Raw genomic sequence first — 11,437 nt, 5'->3', positions numbered from 1 at the left:
GGGGAATAACCTTCTGGAACTGGAAAATAACCCACTGGAAAGGGAAAATAACCCTTGGCTGGAGGAGGCCAGCTGCTCCCTAATCTGGTGGCAAGCTAGGAAAACGTTCTGGATATACCCACCTGGTTTTTAGCCTGCCTGTACAGAGTCTGTTTTATTGCCTCAGAGTCTAAGGTGGAATTAAACACATCTTTAACTTCAAAGGCTTCCTCGGCCGCTTTGCGGAGATCCAGCCCCTTCCCAAAATTCGGCATCTGCTCCAAATCTAACAGGCCGGCTTCGTCCTCCTCAACACACCTGTACCAAGGACCAGGGGAAGGGGTGACCTGTGTTAGCTCGTCTGGCCCACAGCCTGCATGCACCACCCACGGGGGCTCACCAGCCACATGCGTGAAGGGATGGACAGACGGACACGGACACGGCATGGCATGGCATGGCATGGCATGGCATGGGGAGGAGTGAGGACGAGGTGGTGTGGCAGGCACAGGGCCTGCAATGCCTCGATAGGAAACGCCTGGTCATGATGACTGGACCTAAGAAGCCCCTTTTTCCACCTTCAGACCCTTGTTATCTCTCTGTAAGAGTGTAGGTCACATTCTCCTCAACTCCTACTATTGGACAATTCCTAAAACTCCTGTATCCTGTATAAAGGGTAAATAAAGATATACTCCTATACCCTAAATAACTCCTATATCCTATATAAAGGGTAAATAAAGGTATACTCCAATACCCTATATAACTCCTATACCCTATATAAAGAGCATATAAAGACATATTCCAATACCCTATATAACTCCTATACCCTGTATAACTCCTGCACCCTATATAAAGGGTAAATAAAGATATACTCTTATGCCCTATATAACTCCTATACTCCTATACCCTATATAAAGGGTATATAAAGATATACTCCTATGCCTTATATAACTCCTATACCCTATATAACTCCTGTACCCTATATAAAGAGTATATAAAGATATAATCTTATACCCTATATAACTCCTTACTCCGATATCCTATATAACTCCTAAACCCTATATAACTCCTATACCCTATATAAAGGGCATATAAAGACATACTCTTATGCCCTATATAACTCCTGTACCTTATATAACTCCTATATCCTATATAAAGGGTATATAAAAATATACTCCTATAGCCTATATAACTCCTACACCCTATATAACTCCTATTTCCTATACAACTCCTATACTCCTATACCCCATATAACTCCTATACTCCTATACCCCATATAACTCCTATACCCTATATAAAGGGTACATAAAGAGCTACTTTTGCCCAGCTGGGCAGAAGAGCTGTCCCTGAGACCTTCACAGAAGATTCAATAAAGACACCCCTGTGGAACCTCACACAGCTTTCTCCTCTCTCTCCCTGCATCTGCTCAAGGCACTTAGAAAGCTGAATTCACTAATGAGCTGATAATCACTAAAGAGCTGAGCTTGCTAAGGTAGCCTGCAGCTCTGGAGCCTGCCTGAGGGGCCCAGACAGGTCGTGCTTAATTGGACTTCTCTGTCTTGGGCAGCCAGGGTTGGGGAGATCCCAAAATGCCAGAGTTGCCTCAAAGTGGAAAGCAACAAGCAGCAAGTTCCGTCTGAGGTTCTGTGTCACCACATTTCTCTTCACAGAGAAAAGCAAGGCACAACTTCCCAAGAGTATTTCTGGGATTCACGTTCTCTGAATGTCAGAGAAAGGAAAAACAATTCTTATCTCATTTGCTGCTCCTGTGTTTGTTCACAAGTGGAACGCACCGTGGAAGATTGTTTACCTGAAGGGAATTGGTAATTGGATTCTGGCGTGAGTGTTTTGATTCACTGACCTGTTGGATCCAGGTGTGTGTCGGGACTGTCTGGACAGTCACGAGATTCTGGGCAGTTGAGTGCTTGTTAGATTCCATTTAGATGTAATGTAATATAATATAGAATAATATGGTGTAATAAAGTAATTAATTAGCCATCGGTGACAGTTCTGCACCAAAACCAGCAGTGCTTTTAAGCTGGTAAGGCATCACTTGGTGTTGTGTGGCTTGTGCTGGGATTACCCCCAGAAACTGGGGCAAACTGCAGCAAAAAGAGAGCTGAGCCTGTGCTGTGTGCAGCAATCTTGCATTTTGAAGGTGTTCAGACTTGGCTTGATCTTGGGGGAAAAGTCCTTCACTTTTTATAGAATAATAGGGTCTGGTTTGGGTTGGGAGGGACCTTAAAGATCATCCCATTTCACCCTCTGCCATGGGCTATCCCAGGTGGCTCCAAGCCCTGTCCAGCCTGGCCTTGGACACTTCCAGGGATCCAGGGGCAGCCACAGCTTCTCTGGGCACCCTGTGCCAGGCTCTGCCCACCCTCACAGGGGAGGATTTTCCTTGAAGACCAAACCTATATCTCTCCTCTTTCAGTGTAAATCCATTCCCCTTTGTCCTGTCACTCCAGATCCTTGGGGAGAGTCTCCCTTCATATTTCCAGCAGCTTCCTTCAGGCACTGGAAGGTCACCTTGGAGCCTTCTCTCTTCCAGGCTGAACAATCCCAGGTCCCTCAGCCTTTCCTGCCAGCAGAGCTGCTCCATCCCTCTGATCACCCTGGGGTCTCCTCTGGGCTCTCTGCAGGAGCTCCAGGTCCTTCCTATGCTGGCACCCCAGGGCTGGAGGCAGCTCTGCAGGTGGAGTCTCACCTGGGCAGGGCAGAGGGGCAGAATCCCCTTTTTGCCAGAGCTCCAAGAATATTTTGCTCCAACTCAAAGGGTCACAGCACCAAAGGCATTGCACAGACTCCTCTTCCCTTGCCCTGATCTGAGTTTTGGAGAGAAAAATGACATCTGCCGAGCTGTGGTACCCTGAAAACTCTGGGTTTTGTGTCTGTTCTCCTGTTTAGGCTCCTCAAGCCTTGGATATCATTCCAGCCTCCCCTTGCAGTCCACCTGTCTCGAGTCCCTCCCCAAAATGATGAAATGGAATCTGGAGTGAAGGTTTGGATCCAACCAGAGGCATGGCATGGCTTGGAGAACAAACCCACAGCACTCACGATGCACCACAGACACAGGCAGGGGTCTGAGCCCCCCAGGAACGGCCCCCTCACCTTCGGGTGTGGTCAAAGCTCATGGTGAGAGACGTGGGCTCCTCATCCTCCTCATCCTCGAACGCTCCCCGGGGCTCCGCCGTGGGCGACGCCGTCTCGTCCTGGGACTTCCCAGTCAGGCTGTCATCATCTTCCTCTTCCAGTTCTTCATCCTCATCGTCCACATCTTCTGCCTTCTCGTTTGCCAGTCCGTGGCACTGGGAATTGCCATCAATATCCTGGATTTCTGGCCTGAAATGTTTGGTTGAAGGGCAGGGAGGAGAAGAAGGAAAAGAAAGAAAAGAAAGAAAGAAAAGAAAGAAAGAAAGAAAGAAAGAAAGAAAGAAAGAAAGAAAGAAAGAAAGAAAGAAAGAAAGAAAGAAAGAAAGAAAGAAAGAAAGAAAGAAAGAAAGAAAGAAAGAAAGAAAGAAAGAAAGAAAGAAAGAAAGAAAGAAAGAAAGAAAGAAAGAAAGAAAGAAAGAAAGAAAGAAAGAAAGAAAGAAAGAAAGAAAGAAAGAAAGAAAGAAAGAAAGAAAGAAAGAAAGAAAGAAAGAAAGAAAGAAAGAAAGAAAGAAAGAAAGAAAGAAAGAAAGAAAGAAAGAAAGAAAGAAAGAAAGAAAGGAAAAAGAAAAGAGAGAAAGAAAATAAAAAAAAAGACGACAAATGTTTATGTCATAAATTCTCACTGGAATGCAAGACTTTGATAATGTTATACACAGATATGAACACAGAGACACATTTATATACACATATATATATTTTTAAATGCAACAAAGAAGAAAACCAATGTGCTTCAGGCATTTAAAATTCACCCTTCACTCTTCCTAAGGGCCAATGAGCATGTTGAGAATGCACCAACCCCAAGGCTTTTTGAACTACAAAAATTTGATTTAAATGCTGGTTTTTCATCTCTTAAAATTAACATTTGTGGGACAAGAAGCCTTCCTCCTTCTCTGGGCTCTGTCCTCCAACAATTTCCCTTTGAGCAAAGAGCAGGAGGAAGCTCCTACCAGCCAGCCTGAATTCCCTCTTGTGTTACTCTGCTGTTCATGTCTGCCCTGCCTGCAGATAATTTTATTTCCTTGCCTACCTTTTATCTGCTAAAGCCGACGCTTGATTCATCTCGCTGTTGGCAATAAAATTTCTGATTTCTGAGAAATAGGAATCCTCTTTTTCATCTAAAAGTGCATGGTTGTCTGATTCCGAGTTGGGGGAGGAGGCGCTGGTCCCAAGGTGGTTGGTGATGACTCCGGAGTGCTGGCTCACTGTGGGGCAGGAGCAACAACAGGAGAGACAGCAGGAGACTCCATCAGGTGCAGGCAAGGCCAGGGTTATGAGGAAACACGAAGTAAGAATGTTCTCAACAGCCCTCTCACTTTATACTGATGGTTTAATGCCCAAGAGAAAAGTCATGGAGCAAAGATCCCAGAGGAAGATTGTGTTTTCCAGACCAAAATACAGGTGATATTTAGCATTTATGGACAACACACACAATTTAACAACCACTGCAGAGCTGTTTGCCTACAACTTTTCCATAATACATTTCTTTACCCTTGCTGGGAAATCACTTGGCTACACTATAGCAATTCCTTCTTTTCATTTTCTTACGTTAAAAAAAATCTATTTATCTTCTTGAACTTCCAAAAAAACCCAACAAACTCATCCTTAGGGGGACAGTGCATTCCAGAGGCTTCCCAAGGGCCAAGACCATGGAGTCTCCTCTCTCCAGTGGTCCCTGGAGTGTTTTCCTATCTGGAACGTTCTAGCAAAGATCCCAGAGGAAGATTGTGTTTTCCAGACCAAAATACAGGTGATATTTAGCATTTAGGGACAACACACACAATTTAACAACCACTGCAGAGCTGTTTGCCTACAACTTTTCCATAATCTTTTCACCCATGCTGGGAAATCACTCACTTGGCTTCATCACAGCAATTCCTTCCTTTCATTTCTTATGTCAAAACCTCTTTATCTCCTTGAACTTCCAAAAAAACTCTACAAACAACCCTAAAAACCTCATCCTTAGGGGGACAGTGCATTCCATCAAGGCTTCCCAAGGGCCAAGACCATGGAGTCTCCTCTCTCCAGTGATCCCTGGAGTATTTTCCTATCTGGAACGTTCTAGCAAAGATCTCAAGGGAATATTGTGTTTTCCAGACCAAAACACAGGTGATATTTAGCATTTATGGACAACACACACAATTGTGCAAAACAAAACCTATTGATCTTCTTGAACTTCCAAAAAAACCCCTACAAACAACCCTACAAACTCATCCTTGGGGGGACAGCGCATTCCAGCAAGGCTCCCCAAGGGCCAAGACCATGGAGTCTCCTCTCTCCAGCGGTCCCCAGGGTGTTTCCCTACCTGGAACATTTTCGTGCTCGTGCTTCTTCAGGTGCCTGTCGAGGTTGGTCTGCTGCCCGAAGCACCTGTTGCACAGGTGGCACTTGAATGGCTTCTCCTTGTTGTGGATGTTCCTGACGTGCCTCTGCAGGTTGGAGGAAATGCTGAATGACCTGTCACAGTATTTACACCTGGAAAACAACAGCAAAGGGTACAACGTGAGGAAAAAAAACAACAACAAAAAAAAAACCAACAACAAAAAAAAATAAAAAGGAGAAAAATCTGACTATCAAAACCTCAGGAAATGTTGGTCTACAAATCTTTACCCAGGAATAAAGATTGTGCTGAAGGAAGCACAAAGCATTAATCATCCCAGACAAATCTGATATTATTGTTACTCAAGGAGAACAAAGAAAGGATTAGGATTAATTAGGAAGTGAGTCGTCCAAACAAATAAGAGCTTGAGACACAATAATTACTTTTCCATGCATGGGTGTAGGAATTGAGAGAGGTGGATTTATTCCTTCCACTTTTTTTTTTTGAGAGGAATCAGGTGAAATACGGCCGAGGAGGGAGGACAAGGAAGACAGAAGAAGAAAGAAGGGAGGTGAAATGTATAAAATAGTTATTAACTGGCAAATCCCTGTGTGACAGTTAGCTGGACACACAGAAAATTCTGGCTTTATTTGTGATATTCCTTGTGGTACTGGACATGCAGGGATTACAGCATGGCTTTAAAGGTAATTATAACTATTCTTATAGCAAAGAAATCCACCATCCTTTCCAAGCAGGGTAAGATTTACTCTTAGGAGTGAGTATCTGGTTTGTGATGAAAAGCTGGAATGCAAGGAGCCAAGCCAGGATGTTCAGGGGGGCTGCTGAGTGAAGAGATGTTCCCTCTCAGAGCTCAGTGTCTGCAGGACCCACGGCAGATGGGCTGGGGGCTCGTTCAAAGCCATCACCCCGCTTTTTTGGGGTTTAGATTTCCTCCAAATAAATGGGAATTGCTCGGGTTGGTGGTGTGAGGGTTCCCAGCTCCCAGCGCAGAGCGGGAGCCGCTGATGGACTGAAGGTGGCAGCTCCGAGCTGCGCTGGAGAGTTTGGGTCTAAAACTCCTGAAAACCTCATTCCTGCCCGAATCCCTCGTTCCATCTCCCTTTGAACACATCACTTGTACCTCAGCAAAGCTGCTGCCCCACGGCTCTGCTTCCAAAACCCACGAGCAGCAGAATCTGTCTCTGCTGCAAATCCTGGACACTTCCAAAATTCCGGCTCTTCCCAAACCCTTGTAATCCCAGAGTAAATCCACTCCAGCAGGCTCCAGATTCTGGATTTATTCCAGAATAAATCCACTCTGAGCTCCTCTAACCCACAGCAACATCTGCCCCACGGAGCTGAGCTACTCTTCCATGGGGATCCTGGAATTCCAGAATGGTTTTGGGATTCTAAACCCGCTCCAGTGCCACCTCTGACATGGGCAGGGACACCTTCCACTATCCCAGGTGGCTCCAACCTGGCCTTGGACACTGCCAGGGATGGGGCAGCCTGTGCCAGAGCCCCCCCCAGCACTCCAGGACATGGAGATGGAGATTTTGGGAGCATCAGCAGCTCCTGATGTGCACAGACTCACGCCATGCCTGCCTCACTCAAGGATGGAGCTGGATGTCCCTGGACACAGAGGACATGGGATTCTTCCCTACAGACACAACAGTGGAGTGGAAAAGATCCCTGCTGTGAAACACACACACCCCATTTCCAGATGTGCTCCAGCTGGGATTTTTATTCGGTCTCTAAAAATAAATCGATATTATTTTTGGAAAAAGCGGGGATACATTTATGAAACACTCTCTCTCGCTGAATGTTTATGGATTCCATGTCCACCTCCGAGTTTCCTACTGCTAAATCTCCAATAAGAATAAAGATATTTCAAATAATGGCCCTTTATTAGGATTAAGCTAGGCAGAGAGCAAAATTTTTAAACCACAGCATTTCCAGACTCTTAAAGTATTTAGTTTTCCCTTTTTTTTTTTTAAACCCCCCCCAAATAACTCTAGAAAACAAGAAGTTATTTGAACATCAGCAAGAACAATCACACGGAGATTTATCAAGAACAATCTGTACAGAGAGTTAAACACGGATTTCCAGCACCAAGGAATTTGCTCTCAGATTCCTGTCCAGCACTCCAGCAAAATGCAATAGCCAAACCTGCCAATATCCCAATATTCCTGATATTTCCATGAGATTTTTCATGAGTGGTTTTATCCAGCTCAGACAACGAGCTCCCTTCTCATCCTTGATGATGCCAGGGGTTTTCTCTCCCTGCCTGTCCTCAGAAGCTCCTGAAAAACCCTTTTTTTGTGAGTCCCAGTGCCTGGCACAGGGAATACCTGGCACAATGGGCACCAGGATAACCCATGTTCCCAGCCTGGCTGTCCCTGCCAGGAGCAACTCCAGACATTTAAAAGCAAATCAAGGCAAGGAACGACCTGGCCTCCTCCACATCCATTTATTTAGATGTTCAGGAAGCCTTTGAAAAGTTCCCTGTGACAGGTCCTGGCCCTAACCATGAGCTATGTGGATGCAGGGTTAGGAATGGGGAGGGATAAAGAGCCTGTTCAAAAAATAGGAACCACAGGGGCACTGGGAAGGAGCAGGGAATGCAAAGGGATGAGGGAGATGTCCGGCGTTATTTGTGGTCCCAGAGGGGTCAGTGCTGGGAGCTCTGCTGGTTTTGATCTAAATAAATGGCCCAGGCAGAGGAACCAGTTGAAATTCAGGGAAAGGGGTGAACAGCGAGGGAGGAGGAGAATAAAACTCCGAGGCAGCGGTGTTTGCTCTGCAAACAGCCCGACAAAGCCTCTCCCTTATCAGCTGAAAGGGCTGAAAACATCCAAAGCGGGAGGGAGGGACAGGGCTGGGGCTGTGGAGCTCGGACAGGAAATCCTGGGAGCTGCAGGAGCTCGGCTACCTGGGACAAAGCAAACCCTGGGAACGTGGGTTCCCAGGGTGAGTCCCTCTCGTGAAGTTTTGCAGTGATCAGTGTGAGCTGGAGAGGCAGAATTGCAGGAAAAAACCAAAAAATCACATGGAGAGCAACTCTCCCTCTGAGTGACTCCTCAGCCTCAAGTGCATTTTTAGCAGGGTGGGCTCAGGCTGCGTTTTGAATACCAGAAAATGAGAAATATCTTCAATATTTATTGAACTGTGTGCAATTTAAATGACATGGTAGATGTCAGTGTGGCTCTGAGTTCCAGCTTAATGCAGATAATAGGACACAAAGCCTCCAAGGGCTTTTTTATTCTGAATTCTGAAATACATAGTCCAGAATTTCAGGTTTGGTGCAGAAAAATAAAAAGAGTGGAAAGAAACATGTGGAATTTCACTGTAGGGCACGGGGGTTGGAGTGTTTTCAAATAATTTGATTTTTAGGAAGTGCATCACCAGGTATTTCTCACTCTTCAGAAAACATGTTGCATTTTCTCTTTATAAAAAGAATTTGCCTCATTATTGCTCATGTGCTATTAATTTCTACTTTATACATAATTACACTTAAGTAGAAGTTTGAGTGACTTCATAGCCCCCCCAAAAAAACTCCAAAAAATTTAATCAGTGACCATCAGGGATCAAACCCAAACCACCTTATTTCCTAGCCTGTTGTCTTTAAGAACATCATAATTAATATTTGGATGAATACTTAAATTATTGTATATAAAAATATTTTTATATAGGGTAAAAAAAAAATATTAAACAATCAAAACCAAAGCTGCAAAGGAGACAACAGTAAAACGTCGAGAAATCAGCAACCTCCTTGTACCTGCCTGAAGTCAGCCCTTAAAAACCAAGCTCTCAAAACAAGTCTGGCTGCCAAAGCTGCAAATCTCAATTCTCTGAGAGGAAAAGCAAATCAATGATAATTAAAGCTCGTCTGTGAACGCTGCCCCGGCTCTCTGGAGTGCTGTTAGAATGCAACATTGTCCAGGAGTCAGACCTCTAAAAAACCCACACAGGCTATTTTCTGGGAGAAGACCAGATCAAATAAATCTTTATTTTCCTAACCTTTGTTAAGTTGCAAGTCTCCTTTTTTGGAAGAAAACTGAACTGAGGATCTCGGAATAATCAGGAGCGAGAGTTGCAGTGGACAGGGAACACACAGGCATATCAAATAACACAACGCCAAACATCACAGCAGGGGTATAATCCAAAATATATGTCTGCTTTGGGGGGTGGTGGTGGTGTATTTTTAATTTACCTAATGTCTACACTAAAAATGCTGGATGGAAAATAAACGTGATTCTCAGCGTAGCGGGGATTACAATGTGGGAGAGTCAATTCTTAGGTTAAACTGAGCATAAAGATGTGATGTATTTGACCACATGGCCTTTTGCTGCTCATAAATATTTGTTTCTCTTTATTTAATAACTGCTCCATTTGCTTTGTTGTGAACTTATGGCTGTGTATGAAACGCTGCAATATCAGCTACCCAAAACGAAATGGAATTGTTACCATTGTTTGACAACCTGCAAAACACTCCCTCACATCGTGGCAAACACAAGGCTTGATTTGCAGCAAGCTCTCAATTCATCATTCCTTCAGGTTTGCACATTTCTGGACTTCATTCTAACAAAAAAGGCATTTTTTCCCCCAATTTTTTTAAAACTGCTTGACACTCGCTGGGAGAAAATGCTGGGGGGAAAGATTTCCATGAGAAATAGTTATTTATATACCTAGGCAAACATATTACATCTATTTTCTTGTGAGTTTTATTCAGATTTAAAGCCCTGACTTGGGCAGGAGCCGCAGAATCCACTGGGCTGGGACACTGTCCTTGAGCACACTGAAGCATCAAAATCACATCATCTTGTCCCCAGCTAACAGAAAACAGCTCAACCTTCCACCTTAATCGCTCACAAACATGTGAGACTCTGTGTGAATCCCCCCCCTCCCAGCTCTGCTTTTAAACCCCATGATTTAAGCTCAGAAACTACCAAAATTCAGTTTTAAGCAGGTAAATCGATACGTTTTTGCATGTTGCATTTTCTCTTTATATTATGTATAAAGTAGGAATTAATAGCACGCTGCTCATGTGCTATTAATTCCTACTTTATACATAATTAGACTTCTTAAGTAGAAGTTTGAGTGACTTCATAGCCCTCCAAAAAAAAAAAAAAATCAAAAAAATTTAATCAGTGACCATCAGGAATCAAACCCAAGCCTTTGTTTCTTTGATCCCCTACTCCAGGCACCTCTGATGTGCATTATAAAAAGAAAAAAAAAAACACCAAAAACCCAGCTAGCCCCAGCAATGAAGGTCCTGGCAAACCCTTCAAACCAGCCTGAATTTCAGAGCCATTCAGCACCTTCAGCTGTCCTTGAGATGAATGGTTAACGTGAGTGTGAAACAACACTGCAAATCAGAGCCCTCATTTGCCAGCATACATCTAAATATAAGTTAAGTGTCTATCTTCGAGCTGCCAAGCCTGATTATTTTTGGCTGGTACACATAATATACAACCCTATGAATCACTCTGTGTAATGCTCCAGGCCTGTGGTATTCTGCTGGCACAGCTTTGTAGAGGAGGGGGGGAAAAATACCAGAGTGGTGAGTGAGGAGTACTTGGGAAAGGGTTTTTTTTTTATGGGGGACAACATCACCTGTAAGGCTGCTCCCCAGTGTGTGTCCGCAGGTGCCTCGTCAGGTTGGCTGAGCGTGGGAAGATCTTGCCACAGTACCTGGAGAGGGAGAGCCAAAGGAAACCATCAGGAGAACCAAAGGAAACCATCAGGAGAACTGTCCGATGCAGACATCTTTTTATGGAAAATCCTTTCCTTAGGATTTTTCCTCCTGAGAAGCTGAGAGGCCTCAGGAACAAAATGTAAACAATGATTATCTGCTGCTGTGGAATGCAACAGGTGCATCTGTGATTGGTCTCATGTGGTTGTTTCTAATTAATGGCCAATCACAGTCCAGCTGGCTCGGACTCTCTGGTCAGTCACAAGATTTTATTATCATTCCTTTCTATTCCTTGC

The 11,437-nt window shown here is 44.3% G+C and overlaps 1 protein-coding gene across 2 annotated transcripts in view; it reads right to left on the bottom strand.

Annotated features, from left to right (window-relative positions):
• PRDM16 (PR/SET domain 16) overlaps positions 1–11,437 on the bottom strand; it is a 306,908-nt gene that overhangs the window by 3,080 nt on the left and 292,391 nt on the right. The window contains exons 12-16 of one of the 2 annotated variants that reach the window (XM_031062483.1): positions 11,063–11,140; positions 5,432–5,601; positions 4,157–4,331; positions 3,088–3,318; positions 123–297 (exon numbers count right to left, since the gene is read on the bottom strand). In XM_031062483.1, coding sequence (XP_030918343.1) covers positions 123–297; positions 3,088–3,318; positions 4,157–4,331; positions 5,432–5,601; positions 11,063–11,140 — 829 coding nt within the window. The remainder of the gene's footprint in view (positions 1–122; positions 298–3,087; positions 3,319–4,156; positions 4,332–5,431; positions 5,602–11,062; positions 11,141–11,437) is intronic. The other variant, XM_031062482.1, reaches the window with a different exon arrangement.

This window comes from Geospiza fortis, unplaced genomic scaffold (genome assembly GCF_000277835.1).
Source record: "Geospiza fortis unplaced genomic scaffold, GeoFor_1.0 scaffold37, whole genome shotgun sequence".
Lineage (NCBI taxonomy): Eukaryota > Metazoa > Chordata > Aves > Passeriformes > Thraupidae > Geospiza > Geospiza fortis.
This window is presented reverse-complemented; position numbering and strand designations above follow the sequence as displayed.